General features: G+C 38.1%; 1 protein-coding gene across 2 annotated transcripts in view; it reads left to right on the forward strand.

Moving 5' to 3' along the window:
• Positions 1-18,046, forward strand: part of rgl1 (ral guanine nucleotide dissociation stimulator-like 1) — a 36,229-nt gene that overhangs the window by 11,624 nt on the left and 6,559 nt on the right. Inside the window, exons 1-10 of one of the 2 annotated variants that reach the window (XM_077607219.1) lie at positions 5,520-5,756; positions 11,709-11,819; positions 14,497-14,705; positions 15,611-15,685; positions 15,781-15,971; positions 16,059-16,183; positions 16,263-16,478; positions 16,655-16,758; positions 16,830-16,914; positions 17,120-17,209. In XM_077607219.1, the coding sequence (XP_077463345.1) occupies positions 5,712-5,756; positions 11,709-11,819; positions 14,497-14,705; positions 15,611-15,685; positions 15,781-15,971; positions 16,059-16,183; positions 16,263-16,478; positions 16,655-16,758; positions 16,830-16,914; positions 17,120-17,209 (1,251 nt within the window). In that variant the 5' untranslated portion in view covers positions 5,520-5,711. Of the gene's footprint in view, positions 1-5,519; positions 5,757-11,708; positions 11,820-14,496; positions 14,706-15,610; positions 15,686-15,780; positions 15,972-16,058; positions 16,184-16,262; positions 16,479-16,654; positions 16,759-16,829; positions 16,915-17,119; positions 17,210-18,046 lie in introns of those variants that run through there. The other variant, XM_077607218.1, reaches the window with a different exon arrangement.

Genomic DNA, 18,046 nt, shown 5'->3' on the forward strand with positions numbered 1-18,046 from the left:
CTCCCAGCTGTGTCAGCTGTGATTTCCGAGTCGGATTCAAGGTGGGGGTTTCGAGTCGACTAACTCTGGATTTTACTGGAAATGATGTCAGCGCTTCACAAGAAAGAAAGGGTGGGAAAAAAAAAGAAAACCGAAAGAAAGGGGACAATAGACGCGGGTGACATAAGCGACGCCGGGAGGCGGAGCGGCTCGCAAAGAAAGCTTTTAATGTGGCCCCAACAAAGGTTCCGCTTGAGTGCAAGGCTAGCCCAGCTGGGATTGTGTTTGGGTGCTTGGCACCGCTGGTTCCACCACCCAAAAAAATGTATAGTCATTACAAAGGTCCACAAAATATCTACTTTGCACTTAAAAGTAGCTAAATCATACTTGCTATGCTTGCATGTACTGGAAAAGACATTATTTTACTGATGGTTGCAAAGATGTAATCAAAATATTTCATGTTTGATGACCTAAAAAAAAGTACAAATGTGCAGTACCACTTTTGTCCAGTAGCGTTTTCAAAATAATAGAAAATTGAAAGCTGACGCGCTAACTGCTAGCCCTATCTTGTTTGCTATCCTTTTCTCAGCGTAACATCGTTAATATGAACTTTTAATATGACACTATGACCTAAATAACATAAATTGAAAGTCTAGAATACTGTTTGCGCGAATATTTAAAGTTGAAAATACTGTTTGCGCAAATATTTAACGTTGAAAATACTGTTTGCGCGAACATTTATCAGGGATTTGAAAAATGACTATATGTAGAAAACAGATTCTCAGTTCCTCCTCTTTGTGACCAATGAGCTGACAGAATACTCATCCGCTCATCTCATTGGTCAAGGTACTATAGCTTGCCACAAAGACGACATGGGTGACAAAAATAATAAATAAACAAACCTTCTCCGTTTTTATTTGGCGCCGATAGACCACGGAAAACCAGAAATATGAGCATTTGAAAATTGGATTATGCATGCAGTGTGCGCACGAGCCACTAGAGGGCACTTATGCGCGAAACGGAATTGGTTGATTTGGGTGAATTTTTGGGGCTGACATGGCGCGACGTCATTAATATGAACTTTTAAAATGACACTATAACCTCTTAAATTACCATCTTAGCCCCAAAAATTCATTAAAATCAACCAATTCTGTCGTCACGCATTAGTGCCCTCTAGTGGCTCGTGCACACACTGCATGCATAATCCGATTTTCAAATGCTCATATTTCTGGTTTTCAGTGGTGTATCAGTGCCAAATAAAAACTGGGAGGTGTGTTTATTTATTTTTGTCGTCCTTGCCGTTATCTTTGTGGCAAGCTATGGTACGTCGACCAATCAGATGAGCGGGATTTTTTGAAGAATCTGTTTCCTACGCGCAAACAGTATTTTTGATTTTTAAGATATACGGGACAAACTCGATATGGGATTTATGTTTTTGTTTGTCAATAGGGGACATTTAAGTTTTTCACGGGTCAGTTGGCAAGCATCGTTTTCGCTAAAGCTCGATTTGAACTCCCTGCTTCTGACTGTACCGTGAACTCGTCTCCCAAATGGAAATAAAACCCGCTTTCAAGTTAATCTCTGGCACTTTCTCTGATATACGACCAGCGACTTATCAGCCCCGCCTGAAAGTCAACTATCGTCCTCTTTGTACCCGCTTGTTTTATCGCCCGTCCTTCTGCTTTTATGACCTCCTTCAAGAGGTCCTGGAGCAGAAAGTGGAATGGCAAAACATTCAAAATGGGGAGCAGAATTCCGTCAAAACACATTTTGGGCAAATAATGAGAAATATTACAGATTATTTCATTTGTTGCAAAACAGGAGCAGTTCAATGTCCATTGAATGGCGCAAACAGTGTTTGAGTTTGATATTCATATTCATGTTAATCGACATATGTAAATATGGAAGATTGTAGCCCAGGGCTAATTTCCATCTTTACCCCCTTGTGTGGGTTGAAGATAAACGATGACACACATTAGCACACGTAGCACAGTTTTAGACAGTGTTGTGATCGTAATTTTGTTTGTCTAATAGTCAGGCTTGAATATGATTGGCCAAGAGGTTCAGAGGCGGGAGTTGACGTATGCTAATTGCTATTGAGTTGCAGGAATGAAGGTGCTTTGGCTAAATGGGAATTACACAGTCACCTCTAGAGCCAGCTATTGTTGATGTGTTGGAATTTTTTGGTACAACATTTTGCAGTGGAGGAGGGCCTTTGTGTTGGAATTCTTTCCATTTAATTGTGGCATTTGAAGACGTTTATAGTGCTACTTGTTTGTTAAAACATGAGAGAAAATATTAATAGTCTTTGTTTAATTCCCACTTTTTGTATGAGGACAGCAGAGTGGAGTTAGAGGGTTGGAGGCAGGAAGTGGGAGATTTCCTGGAATGTACTTTTTTTTTCTTCCCCCCCAACATGTGGTGCAATAACAGTACCAGCGAAGCTCCGCCTCTTTTTTTTTGTCCTACTTGTGTCTGTACTGTACCAGTAAAGATGAGCGCTCGTAGGAAGGGAAATAATAGCAGGAATCACCGGTGATGCAAAAAAATGATCATAATATAATGTTGACATTTTGGGGTTAGGAGTCTTTTGTTATAGGAAGTTTGATGACAATGTTTTATGTAACTGATAAAATTGCTGACTTCACTAAATGGGTATGAGTTGAATATTTCGCTGAAAATGAGAATGATCTTAGGCAAATTTGTACTTTAAAAACTTTTTTTTAACCGCGTTAGCTGTCATGGATGGAAATAAATGTTCAAGCTAGTATTTGAACTAAGCTGCCGAAATGCATTGATGAGTCATTTTTAACCTCAAAATTGTTCAAATCTTGTCAAAATTTTTATTTTATTTTTTCTTTTAATGGAGAAATTTTAAATATTTTTAGGTTTTTTTTAAAAATATTTCTTTATTTTTTTTCTTCCAAAAATAAGCAAAAAAATATTTATTCTCTATAATTATCTATAAATTAAACACGTGTAATCAAAAAACAAAATATACATCTCTTTAAAAAAAATATTGTTAAAAAAATGGTTTAAAATCTATATTTTATCTCCTATCTTAGACTGCAGAAATTTAATTTCAGATTTATACGCATGTTTTACTTTCACAGGCCCCCAAAAAATGACATGGCGGGGCCAGATCTGGCCCCTGGGACGCTAGTTGGACACCAATGTTTTTTATTTATTTTTTTAGTCACTTTAAAAGATTTTTCCTGCGTCAGCTCGTTCATCACAGCCCGTCACATTTGTCCGCCGCCGCGATATCACTCCCTAGAGGAGGTCGTGACCCCCACCGCCGACCCGCCGACTTCCCAGAGCTCCACCGACCCGAGCGGGTCAGCTCGGCCTGGGAACTAGATTCCAGTCCCAAAATCACGACTTACGTTAGCGGCGACGGACGGCGGAATGACGCTCACGGTGACGTCCTTTCGCCAAATAATCGTGTTTCAGTGACATCGACGAATATAAACTTCCAAATTTTTCTATCCATCTCCAATTTTAACAAAACAAAGTACACGACGGTACTTGGGAAAACTTTTTCAGTTTTTCCTAAAGTCACGATTATCTTTGTGAACTACTTCGTTTTGGAATTGTATTTATTTTGTACATTTTTCAGCTAACTGAACAAATGTACTTTAATACTTAGTACTTATTTTTTTGAAATAAGCGTTTTACTTTTTCCACCTAAGTGAAAGAAGTCACATTGCAAAATGGATTTTTTTGCCCAAAATCTCCCAAAATTGCAAACCTAATCCTAAAAATACTACATCCAAAAATTTATCCATTCACCTTTTCACTCCCATTGACTGCAATAGACGTCCATAATTTAAAAAGACAAAAAAAAAACTGAAAGTCTTTCCCGTTTCCACTCATTACCCAGTACCACATGACCAGTTAGCCACTTGTGATCTTCCCACATCCACAATACAACGTTTGTCCCGCACAAGAGCGCATATTGATTCATATCTTCCGGTTTAATCGCATCAGTGGGCCGAGTTCGAGTCTGTATTTGGGAACGTCGTGTGGGTCCCCCTTCTCCCACGTCCACAATACGCTTGCCCCGCCTTCTTTGTATTGTCCCAGCAAGGGAGGCCCTGAGGCGGCAGCTGCTTTGCTCACAAGACGACTTTACAATTTGCATACATCTGGCCCCAAACATTTTAACACTACAGTAATCCCTCGTATATCGCGGCTTCACGACATCGCTGATTTCTTTCTGGGGGGATTTTTTTTATTAATTGTTTTTGTGTAAGTTTATAATAATGATACTTTTTTAAAATAGGGGTTTCTTAAGCTTTCATGCGTATAAATATTTGTAAGTAGGGGTATTACTGTATAGGATTCGATTTGGCGCTCTTTGGTGGTGATGAGGCAGGTTAAATGAAGGGAAAACAAAAAAATCCAGGCTCTTTTCTGTGTTTTACGGTAATAGCTGGAGAACGAGGAGTCAGGAGCTCAAGGGGAAAAAAGATAGTTTGTGGTTGAAAGGGTTAAATGAAGGGAAAACAAAAATCCAGTTGGCCCTTTTTTGTGTTTTACGGTAATGGCTGAAGAACGAGGAGTTGGGAATTCAAGGGGGAATAATCTGCTTGTGTTTGAAAGGGTTAAATGAAGGAAAACAAAAATCCAGTTGCCCTTTTTTCTCTATATTTTACGGTAATGGCTGAAGAAGGAGTCAGGCGCTCATGGTGAGAGAAAAAAGATAGTTGGTGCGTGAAAGAGTTAAAAAGGAAAACAAAAATCTAGTTGGCCTTTTTCTCTACACTTTACGGTAATGCATGCAGAACGAGGAGTCAGGAGCTCAAGGGGAAAATAATCATAGGTTGTGCCGAAGGAGTTAAATGAAGGGCAAACAAAAATCCAATTGGCCTTTTTATCTATATTTTACGGTAATGGCTGAAGGAGGAGGAGTCAGGAGTTGAAGGGGAAAAATCATAGTTTGTGCTTGAAAGGGTTAATGAAGGGAAAACAAAAATCTAGTTGGCCCTTTTTTCTGTATTTTACGGTAATGGCTGAGGAACGAGGAGGGGGAAAATTGATAGTTTGTGCTTGAAAGGGTTAAATGAAGGGAAAATAAAAATCCAGTTGGCCTATTTCCCTCTATATTTTACGGTAATGGCTGAAGGAGAAGGAGTCAGGAGCTCAAGGGGGAAAATTGATAGTTTGTGCTTGAAAGGGTTAAATGAAGGGAAAACAAAGATCCAGTTGGCCCTTTTCTCTCTATATTTTACAGTAATGGCTGAAGGAGGAGGAGTCAGGAGCTCAAGGGGGGAAATAATCAGTTTGTGCTTGAAACGGTTAAATGAAGGGAAAACAAAGATCCAGTTGGCCCTTTTCTCTCTATATTTTACGGTAATGGCTGAGAAACGAGGAGTCAGGAGCTCAAGGGCGAAAAAAAACATAGTTTGTGCATGAAAGGGTTAAATGAAGGGAAAACACAAATCATGTTTGCTCTTTTCCTCCGTGTTTTACGGTAATGGCTGAAGGGGGAGGAGTCAGGAGTTCTGCAATGTTGTGAGGGCGGGGGCGGAGGAAGGAGGAGGAGGAGGTTCATTCAGTGCAAGAGGCAAACTCGACAGGACCTCAACATTTGCACTTTTCTCATTAGGACGCCAGAAGAAGGATTTTAAAAGAAAACAAAAATATATATTTTTTAAACTGAAAGTCGCCGTCCTCGTAACCTTCTCGCAAGGACTTTTTTTGGCTAGCTCTGATGCTGTCCTCGGAACATGAGAGAAGGACTCGCCATGAAGTTCGCCTGGAAGAATAAAATGGTAAAATAGCATTTCTTTTTTTTTTAAACACCAATTCGCTTTGAAAGAGATGGATTTCCAAGCGAGGAAAGAGGACGACGAGTAGTGGGAGGAAAGCTTGGGAAAGTAGGGGGATAAAAAAGGGGGGCGGACTGGGGGGTCCTGCCTTAATGTTGTGATGGTCGTCGCTTCCTGTTACAATTGAGCATAAACGCAAATAACTTGCTTTTTTGCTCCTTTTCTTTTCGGAGATAGTGATGAAGAATGCAAAGGGGGTTTTTAAGGGAATTTTTAGGGGGTTACTTTTCTACTTTTGCTTTCCCAGCTGCTTTCAGTCACCAAAGCTTCACCACTTGTTATCTTTCGAGCTTTAACTCCTCCTCTTTTTCAAACTTTTCCGCATTTATTTGACATATTTTCCTTCCATGTGCTAATATTATTAATTGTAGGGTCAAGTTAAGTCATTTCGCGTTATTTGTACCGGTTTTTATGGGATTTGGGCTTACTAGTTGGGTTGTAAATCACCAATTCGTGACGATATCGAGTGCGATATTCGACAACGTTACAAAGTCGGTCACGATTCAATTCAACGGTCTTTGATCGATTTAACTCTTATGATGTAAACCTTTGAACACAATTTCACTTTAAAGTATATATTTTTTTAAAACCAAGCAATTTTGATGTTTTTGAAAAATTTGTTCCAAAAATTATATATAAAACATGTTTGATTTTTGGTAATGCTTCATATTATCCAACAAATTGAATACAATAACTACTGCTAAAACTACAAATATAAAGATGAAAACTAATAAAATCCACACAAAAAAATATGAATGAAAACTACTAGTAAGCACTAGTCACCTGATCAATGCTATCAACGAAATACTCAAAGAGCTTTTCCATAATGCCACGTGATCAGCACTATCCAGCTTAGAGTTCATGTATTAGTACGTCTTGTCCTCAATTCTAGGACAAGTTGCAAGACACAGTGGTTGGAGTTTAGACTTAATAAATTATAGCATTTTGAAATTGAGATTTTTTTTACAATTGCAAAAAGTTACTTAAAAGGTGATATCCAGTGCATCAAAGACACCAGCTCCTGTCCCCATGTTGCCAATTGGCATTTCCAAAAACCTTGGCACAGATTGGCCTATTGCATGGTCAGCAAATCTGACCAAAATAACCTAATTTTTGGGGGGATTTGAAATTGTTATTCAATCCCAATGTGGACTGAACCAAGGTCGCAAAATGCAAACATAAACAAAAAAGTTTTTCCCGTATTTTATCCATGTTTTTGATCATTTCAAATTGTGTACGCCATATAACAAGTTTTTTTAAGTACGTTTTTTTTTGTAAAACCGATCTCTTTGACCCATTTCGACTCTAATCTGGATCGTCTCGGTCACTGGTAGCAGACGAGAACGTCATTGTCAACTGCTAATATTGTCAAGCTAAAATTTTAGCATGATATGCGCACGCGCTTCAGTCAATTTAGCTATTTTCACTATATAAATATAGCGTGTCAGCAAGCAATGTACCCACAGTCAGCCTCATACAGCGACATCTACAGAATCTTGAATTTAATGCATACTGATTGGGCACCTCGTCCACTTTGGAGAAAATTTTAGACTTAAGTGCACTCTATGTGAGTAAATATGTGCTTTTTTAATCACTTAATAAGGGGAATTGCAATCATTAATAAGGGGAGCGATTGGCCAATGTTGACAGGTATGTACCTCTGTCACTATGACGAATTTTGCCATGTAACCTGATATTTGGAATCAAATTTCCATTGTTTTTTTTTGCTGGGTTTGTTATTTGTTTCTTCCATTTTGCTTTTCTACTCTGGGTAGAATGAAGCAATACCAATCACATGACTTTCAGGAATTATTGTAGGCTGCATCAGTAGCCCGCCAATTCAGTGTAGGCAAAAAAACAAACGGGAAATAGACTATAAATTTCCACGCTGTGGCCAACGTGCCACGTTTTTGGAGGGGAGGGACGGTGTCGTTGTAGTGCTTTTTTTCCCACAAGGCCGTCTGGAAATCGGGAAAATTGAATCTAGTGGGGGGAGATGGGGTTTATGCGTGGAAATGGGGAAACTCCCGACAAAATCGGAAGACTTTAAAATTTAAGTACGGTAGTTGTGTGCTAACATATCTTTTTATTTTTTAGGTCAGTGAGCATGAATAGCAAGGTCAAGGAATAAGTACTCACTTTTCCAATATGCCACAATGGGGGGGGTGCACAGATAACAAGCCGGCCTGTGTTTACATCTCCACGGGGTCTTTTGATAAAATGTGCACTGTGTTCTATTAACTTGGGTTTAGTATTCTACAAACACAGCTTTTGAGGTCATGCAGTGTGTTTATGCGGCCTAGTCAGGCCGGGCCAGACCGCCCGGCTATTGTTTTGGGGGGGTTTAGACTCCGTGACTGGTGAGCTGAGCCGTCTTTGCAGCTGGACTTTAGCTTTTTGGGTTGTGATGGAAATGGGCGTCCAATCCGTTTGGACTAGGAGGGTGGGCAGCGAGCATGCAATGACGGTGAATGGGTAAATACAGAACCCACTTGATGTTGTTTTTTACGATTACTTGTTTGTTCACTAGAAATGCAATGAATATTATTTTGCAATGCGGCTATGACTTAGGTGGAAAAAGTAAAAAAAAAATTGATTTGACAAGGAAACGGTACTTGCATTTATTTACACAGTATTTTTTTCTATCGTTATATTTTCGACGTCACTTGAAATTCAAAGATTGTCATTTTTAAATTTGCTTTCCACTTAGGTGGAAAAGGTAAAAAAAACTTGATTTGACAAAGAAATGTATTTACACAGTATTTTTTCTATTGTTATTTTTTTGACGTCATTTGAAATTCAATGTTTGTCATTTTTCAATTTGCTTTCCACTTAGGTGGAAAAAGTAAAAAAACAAACAAACTTGATTTTGACCAGGAAACGGTACATGAATTTACACTATTTTTTTTCTATTGTTATTTTTTTTACGTCACTTGAAAATCTAAGTTTGTTATTTTTCAATTTGCTTTCCACTTAGGTGGAAAAAGTAAAAAAAATACTTGATTAGACAAGGAAACGGTACATGCATTTATTTAAACAGTATTTTTTTCTTTCATTATTTTTTTTGACGTCATGTGAAATTCAAAGATTGTATTTTTTCAATTTGCTTTCCACTTGGGTGGAAAAAGTAAAACCTCTTGTGAAAAAGGGAATATTACACAGATGAAGAAAGTTGAAGTAAAACGTGGCTTAACTTTTTTTGAGGCATCACTGCAAATACAAAGAATTAGATTTTACAAGGAGTCTTTCAAACTTGGGTGGAAAAAGTAAAAAAGATTCCAAAAGGAAACAGTCCGCAAATTTAAAGGGAATTTAAGTAAAACCTTTACTGTGAAACATCACTCAATTGTATAGAATGTCATTTTGCCTTTTTCTACTTGGGTGGAAAAAGTAAAGAAATGTAAAAAGTAAACTACACATAAGCGAAAATAGTTGAGGTCCAATTTTAATTCCAATACAGCTGGTCCGTATTCACCTTCAGACTTTAAAAAGCCATGCGAGAGTGTGATCCAAACCTCAGCTGACTTGGCCGTCATCTTGCATGCGTGGTCTTCGGTTCTGGCCCGGTTCCTGTTGCAGCTCCTGTTTTTGTCTACGTGTGTCAGCACAATTTATAACTTTTAAACTCTCGCCTTTTGTTTTAGTTTTTTTTGTGAACGTGGATTGTTATTTGTTTGCCCCTCCCCACTTTAGAGTTTGTTTACAGCCTTGGCTGTGAGGCAGTCGGTTGGCCAACGCCATAAAACGTTTTTAATTAATCGTTTTTATTGTTTCAAGTGTAGATTTTGTGGTTGGTATAAATCTGATCCTGACATTTTTCAAAAGTTTTCAAAGTTATTATTGAGATCAGAAGCTTTTTGATTGGTTTTTGATTGTCAAAAAATATATAAGTATTTTGATGGTGCATTATTTGTTTCCTTAAAATACAATGACATTTAATTTTATATTTAAAAAATAAACAAACCAATTAATATTCTATTGAAATTGATTTATTCATGTGAAATATACAAACCAGTTAATATCCTCAGGTTTCGTTTGCCTTCGATGGAATTTATTTGGTTTTTAATCAAAATGAGATATTTACAAACATGCAATAATATATATGTATTATTCCTAATGCACATTTACAGCAAAAATATCAAGCCCAGATTAATTTATTATTATTCATACGTGAAGCAATAAATCAATTCATCAAAAAAAAAACGGTCATTAATCAACTATTTTACAAATTATTTCAACTTCTTTACTAATTATTGGTAAATATGAGTGTTTATTTGTATTTTTTGTCCTCAATTCAAGGACGTAAACAATTCAAAGTGACTAGCCAATTTAAAATGAAACTAAATAATGTACAACCCTAAAAACAGATCAACTTTATTAACATTAACCCCCCCGGCAATTAGTTATGGAAGAAAATATGAATTCCATAAATAGCACATTTAGCCGAACGTGCGCCGTTTATCGATCAATGATAACGAGATGAAAGTGAAAGTGAAAGTGAGAGTGACCCAATGTCGGTCGGTGGTTTGCTGGATTTTGGCTGGCTCCCGTCCAATCAAAGTGATGCAGAGTTGTCGCATCGGCGCTCATTGGCGAGTCTGCGCGCATTCCCGCGTCGTCCTCGTCAACCTTTCACGACTCCCCGCCGCTTGCGCGCCACCGGCCTCCTTCACCTCCGCCCAGATGGGGGACACGCTAAAAAAGATGGATGGGGAATTAAATAGAGTGAAGGCGAGGAGAGGAAGGGAGGGAGGGAGGGAGGGAGGGAGGGAGCTGGGAAGGCCGGCGCGCTGCAGTGTTGGGGGTTGGGAACCACAGTAATACCTCCTTCATGGCGCTTAATACGTTCCAAGACCTATAGCGGAATGACCACCATGTAAGGACAATGTTTTTATGCTGTTGTTACGGTCATTTATTTCAAAATAGAGAAAAGATAAAATGCTAAACAAAATGTATTTTGATGTCTAGGAATGAAATTCAAGAAAAAAACTAAACCGTATCTTGCATAAAATGTGAAAAAACTCACTTGTGCCTGCCATTGCTCGCTAAGGGTGCCGCTATCTTAGCTAGGGATGACAAATTAGACCGCTACAGACACACTTCCTGGTTGTACTGCTCACATGACCTCCTTTTTGAATTTGTCTACATGCAGGCATCACCCGTTCAGAATGTGCAATCCAGCAATCAATTAATACAGTATCTCGGAAATGCAATTTTCAATAATTTTTCTTAGGGCTTTCCCTTCAAAGTAACACATTTGTACTCACTATTAAAACCATGAACATGGAGGTGAAAATTCTGAATCAGGGGGCGGCTTATACGAGGGAAATTGTCAAATTCAACCATTTTAAGGCAATTTTAAGTGTACGGCTTATACGTGAGAAATTACGGTAAATTGTGTCTAGATATTGGGTGTCCAAACCGTCTGGTGTCTTAAAAGAGTAATCAGTTGATTGCTGTCAGCTTCAGAAGAAACCTCATTGGTTAAACTATCCGAGCCATATCCATTGGAACAAAAATCTGCACCTGCTCTGGACTTTTGTAGGATAGTTTGGACACCCCTAGTCTAGATATTACATATATGATTCCTAGCGTGTATGACTTTAAAGTCAAATCAATTTGTTGACAAGCATACAAATATAACCCTATGCTCCATTCTTTTGTAGCTCTGTATTACTGTGTGGGTGGGGCATAGCGAAGCCTGGCGGCCCGCCGGGTCTACAAAACCGTGGCAAAAACCCTGTATAATGTCGATTGTTGGTCTCTGGTGAAATAAAATGGGGAATAAAAAACTTTCTTGATATTCATTGTGTATTTTCTTTATCTGGTCCATGTTATAGTTGGAAAATGTTTCAATGATTGAATATTGATGGTCCATTTTGTTGTGTATTTCAGAGCTCCGTGCAGGACTGGGGCGAGGAAGTGGTTGACGGAGCCATTTACAACGTGACCCTCAAGAGAGTCCAAATCCAGCAGGCGGCCAACAAGGGCGCGAGATGGTTGGGGGTGAGTTCCAAAAAGTCACCTAGCGCACCCAAAACGTGCCATCCTCAATCAAATAGCATGGAAACATCCGCTCATTCAACTCGGCGCCATTGTTTTTGGGCCTGGCGCCGTTGTTGTTTGAGCATTTGAGTTATAAATCTCCCAGCTCACCTTTTGGAAGTGCTTTTCTTTTTCCCTCTTTCTTTCTCTCTCTCTCTTTTTTAGCTGAAGCATGTGATTTCCTGCCTTTCCAAGTTGGCAAGCAAACGGGCCCCCCCACCCCGCCAACCCAAACCCCGCCCCCCTTTCCTTTCGCGCTCGCTGCAGTTTGATGAAACGCCGCTCCGGCATTAAAAGGCATTAACGGCTTTTCCTCGACTTGCACATTTCGCGCGGCGCGCCAAAAAGACACCTCTGTTTCCACAACGTTGTTGTTTACGCGGCATTGCGACACGCATTTGCGGTAAGGCGGAGCAGGGGGCGCTTGGTACGCAGAAGTGACAGAGGATAATAGTTGGTAATTATCAAAAATTGTTGGCAGCTAGGAAGTCAAATTTGGAAGTTGTTTGGCCACTTCCAGTCAAAATGGATTGGATGTTTAGTGCTGTCAATGGCACTGAAAGATTAGCATTCACAGCTAGTTGAGGTGAATTGGACATCTAGCATCGTTAATAGCAGACAATGAGTTTATTTGATGTTTTTTTGTCATTTTAGGGTGCTTGCAAGGAAATTCCTGGACATTTTTGGATCATTTCTTATTGGTTTATAGCAAGGGTGTCAGACTCGGGTTGGTTCGCGGGCCGCGTTAACGTCAACTTGATTTCATGTGGGCCGGACCATTTTAGATATAATATTTGGGTTTTTTTATAAATGGATTAAAAGGCCTAAATATATTTTTAGATTTTACAAAATGATTTTTGAACTAAAAACACAGAAAAAAAATATTAAAAAATGATTTAAAAGGAGGAAAATCAGGAAATTTAATATACATCTATACTCTTCATTTTAATTTGATCCTGAAACAGAAAGTCGGCACTCATGATTTACTTTCCCGGGCCACACAAAATGATGCGGCGGGCCAGATTTGGCCCCCGGGCCGCCACTTTGACACATGTGGTTTAACGCACTGGTGTCCAAGTGGCGGCCCGCCCGCCAAATCTGGCCCCCACCTTATTTTGTCCGGCCCGAGAAAGTCAATGATGAGGGCCAACTTTCTGTTTTATGAATAGGGAACATTTCCTGTTTTTCACCCTTTTTTTTAATTAATATTTGCAATTTTCTTTTAAAATCCCAAATTGTGTTTTTGTGTTGTTTTTAGTTCAAAAAACCTTTTTTTTTAATGTAAAAATAATTGTATACAAATATTTTCGGTTTTTCACTTTATTATTGAGCATAATTAACAAATCTTTAGTTCCCTTTTGAAATAAAAAAAAAAATTAAAAGATGTTTTCCCATTCTAAGAAAAAAAACTCCAATTGATTATTTAGGGCCAGTTCTTTTAATACGATTTAAAAAAAATAATCTAAATATTGTATATATAATGTTATTTTTTTTAAACACAATAATTACACATTTTCCGCCAGCGTCACCACGGCGTGCACTTTTGACCCCACCCCTGCTCCAACTCATGTGTTTTTCTCGACTGGTTATCGGAGGGGAGTTGTGGGAGAACTGGGAGGCGTGGCCTACGCTGATTAGAAGCAGATTGGGAGCCTTTCCTGCCCCCTCGGCGTGCTGGCTAACCTCGCCGCCCCCCCAATCTCTCTTTCCGTCTGGGACACTTGTTGTCCAAGTCACTCCCGGGTGGATTGTTTGCTTCTACACAAGGAGTCACAATAGTAGGACGCATCTGGATAAGTGGAGAAAGATTGAATATAGGTCAGGATTGTTCCAGCCGTTTTGGGTTCCGGCTTCTACGCTTGTTTTCAATCCAATGACCTCATTTATTACTCTCCAAAAAACTAAGAGCAGAGCGTTGGACATGAATAGCCGAATTTGTAATCTGGCAATACAATGGGTTCAAGTTTAAAAAACAAAATAGTGAAAAAAAAGAAAATTTAAATAGTACAAAAAATGTTTTTTTAAATAGTTAAATAGTAAAAAAAAAAAAAAAGTTAAACAAACAAAAAATTAAAATAGTATTTTTTTTAAATAGTTGAATAGTAAACATTTTTTTTAAATAGTAAAACAAGACAAAAATTTCCATAGTAAAAAACATTTTTTTAAATAGTTAAATATTTATAAAAAAAAAGTAAATAGTAAAACAAAACAAAAAAATTAAATAGTTAAATTTAAAAAAAATTACATAGTACAACAAAACAAAACAAAATTAAATAGTTAAATATTTAAAAATAATAATAAATAGTTAAACAAAAAATAATTAAATTGTGAAACAAATAGTAAAAAAAATTTAAAAAAATGTTAAATAGTAAACAATATTTTAAAATAATAGTAAAACAAAAATTTGAATAGTAAAAAAAACATTTTTTCAATAGTTAATTATTTTTTTCTAATTAAATAGTAAAACAAAACAAAAAAATTTAAATTGTTGAATATTTAAAAAAATAAAAATAATAATAAAACATTTTTTTAGATAGTATAAAATATATATATTTTTAAATTGGAAAAAAAAAACAATACGCGATGGGTCCGATTTATGATGTCCCCGGTGTTTATCGTTGTTGTTTTTTGTGATCAGGCGGAGGGCGACCGTTTGCCTCCAGGCCACACGGTCAGCCAGTTGGAAACCTGCAAGATCCGAAGCATCCGAGCCGGGACTTTGGAGCGTCTGGTGGAGACGCTGTTGACGGCGTTTGGAGACAACGACCTCACCTACACGTCCATTTTCCTGTCCACCTACAGAGCCTTTGCTAGCACGCAGACGGTACTGCATCTTCTGCTTGACAGGTAAAACTGCAAAACTACTTTTTTTAGCAGCTTTGTCCCAACTATTTGTTTTTAAAGTTCAAATGGATCGGTCGTAGAAGCAAATGACTTAAACGGCAGTTTAAAAAAAAATGTCATCAAGTACTAACGGCATGCCCAATTTGTCAACATCATTTCACGAATATACAAATTTGTTAGTACAGTAATCCTTCAAATATCGCAGACAATGGACCCATGACCACAAAAAGACAAAGGACTTAGACTAAAACTCCCATTTACCTGTTTTTTATTCATTTATATCAAGCGGAGAGGAACTATTTTCACTGATTTCAGTATTTAGAGTAGTTAAATTTTTAAATATATAGCTGTAATATTTAATAAATATACACTTTTTGATAATTGTACTTGTATTGCGAAAACATATTCTGGTAGTAGTAATGGGGGTGATCCTAATTTGTGTTTTTTTTGTTTATTGTCTGGTCTACATTAACTGCGATATTTGAGGGATTACTGTAGTCGATAATTTGTTTAGAAACATGTTGACCTAAGAATTAGGCTTTTCATTTCTGGGGGCTTTTTAGAAGCAAATATTCTCGTAGATATTTTTTTAATTTGTATTCATTCTTTTTTTTTTATAACAATGAGGAAGTACTCTTGTTTTTAGAAAATATTTTTTTATTTTTTGATCCTTATTGATTTAAATAGTTTAGTAACAGAAATAATTGGACTTAAATAAGGACTTAATTAAAGAACATTATCAAAAGCTAAATTGAACTGATACAAATGTCCGTAAAGAAACTCACAGAAAAGAAAGTTCTTTTAACCCCCCAAAAAAACATTTTTTTTTTTGCTCATCTGTTTTGCTTGAAACGTAACCTGACCGTGTGATCACTACTTTTATTCACCGTCACCTTGTCAAATTTCAGATACGGAACTACGGAAGAAAAGGAACCAGTTGCCAAAAAAAGCCAAGTTTCAGAAACCAATGGAGCCATCAGAAAGTGAGTTAGCTTTAGCATTGGCTTTAGCATTAGCTTTAAATTTAGCGTAATGTGTGTTTTTATTCCAACTTTAAATGTCCGCTCGGCCTCCACAGCGCCTTAGCATCTATCCTCCGTGCCTGGCTAGACCAATGCCCCGAAGACTTCCAGGAACCCCCCGACTACCCAAGTCTGCGCATGCTAACGGGCTACCTCCGCGGGGCCCTCCCCACCTCGGAAGCCTTACGGCGGGCCGAGGCGCTACTGGAGCAGCTGCGGCTCCAGGCCGGCGCCGACGATCCCGACGGTAGCCGCCGCCGAGCCGCTCGCGTTAAAACCCTTAGCTCGGCTCTGGTCCTGACCGTGGCCGTCCCTCCCTCCCTACCCCGTCCAGCCGGCTTCCACGCCAACGGTTCCTACTTCCCGGGCGAGGACGACGAAGCGGACGCGGAGATCCGGGAGGAGTTCATGTCCTTTGAGACCGACCAGGTGGCCGAGCAGCTCACTTACATGGACGCGGTAAGCGCTGCGGCCAAAACAAAACAAAAAGTGGCGTTTGTAAAAGGAAACGGACGCGTGACGTTATCTGTTCCTGCAGCTGTTGTTCAAAAAAGTGGTCCCGCACCATTGCCTGGGCTCCATCTGGTCGCAGAGGGATAAAAAGCATAACAAGCACAGCGCCCCCAGCGTGCGCGCCACCATCACGCAGTTCAACGCCGTGGCCGCCTGCGTGGTCAGCACCGTTTTGAGGCACCGACAGATACGACCGCACGTCAGGGCCAGGGTCATTCAGCGCTGGATTGACATTGCGCAGGTGAATGCGGCATTAGCACCATATTACATCATACCTGTCCTTTATTTGGTACGTTATTTGTAAAAACTCATCATTTATCATCTGAAAATATTCTAATTTTTCTTTCAGTTTCCGCCTGTGTGATTTTTAGCAAGCATTTGTTATCGAGTTAACCTTGAGTGTCCGTCCGTCAACAGGAGTGTCGCATCCGTAAAAATTTCTCCTCCCTGCGAGCCATCGTGTCGGCGCTGCAGTCCAATCCTCTCTACAGGCTGAAGAGGGCCTGGAATTGCGTCCACAAGTAAGTAAGACTCACTTCCACCTCAGATTAGCCTCAGGTTTGACGTTTGGTGGCGTCCCGTCGCTCCACAGAGACAGCATGCAGACTTTTGAGGAGCTGTCGGACATCTTCTCCGATCACAACAACTACTTGACCAGTAGAGAACTGCTCATGAGGGTAAGTCATCCCTTTTTTTGTCTTTTAGTTGCACCTTATAGTGCGGAAAATACAGTAGGATTAGCCTAAAAATTCACAATAAAGGGGAGGGGGGGAAATGTATAGAATGTTTAGTTTGTGATTAAAAAATAAATGATTTAGTTTGGCTTTGTTTGAGATGTTTTTTTTCTTCTTCTTTTTTAATTTTTTTTTTTCTTTCCTGCAGGAAGGCACTTCAAAGTTTGCCAGTTTGGAGACTTGCGCTAAAGAACATCACAAACGCACCCACAAGAGACTCCAGCTGCAGAAGGAAATGGTAAGACCACCCACATAATATATATATATATATATATATATATATATATATATATATATATATATATATATATATATATATACACATATACATATACATATACATATACATATACATATATATATATACATATATATATATATATATATACATATACATATACATATACATATATATATATATATATACATATATATATATATATATATATATATATATATATATATAAAAGACATATTTAGCCATATCCTCTTGTTCCCAAGTGACCAATCTGTCAATGCTAAAAAAATGACCATGTATAGAAAGGCTTAAAAAAAATTTTTAACATGTATAGTAAGGCTTAAAAAAACGACCATGTATAAAAATGACCATGTATAGTAAGGCTTTTTTCAATAAAAAAATCACTATGTATAGTAAGGCTTTTTTCTTGAAAAAAACGACCATTTATAGTAAGGCTTTTTTTCGTAAAAAACGACCATGTATAGTAAGGTTTTTTTCTTTAAAAAATGACCATGTATAGTCAGGCTTTTTCTTCCAAAAAAAACGACCATGTATAGTAAGGCTTTAAAAAAAAAAAACCATGTATAGTAAGGCTTAAAAAAAAAAACATGTATAGTAAGGCTTTTTTTCTTAAAAAAATGACAATATAAAAAGGCATTATTTCTTTAAAAAATGACATAGTATAGTAAGGCTTTTTTTCTTAAAAGACGACATAGTATACATGTGTATTTTTTTTTACATCCTTGTCCATCTTTTGTTTCATAGTCATTAAAACACATCCTATAATCACATTTTTTTCCCGATCCTCTAGTACCAACATACTTTTTTTGTGACAAA

The sequence above is a fragment of the Stigmatopora argus genome, chromosome 8 (genome assembly GCF_051989625.1).
Source record: "Stigmatopora argus isolate UIUO_Sarg chromosome 8, RoL_Sarg_1.0, whole genome shotgun sequence".
Taxonomy (NCBI): domain Eukaryota; kingdom Metazoa; phylum Chordata; class Actinopteri; order Syngnathiformes; family Syngnathidae; genus Stigmatopora; species Stigmatopora argus.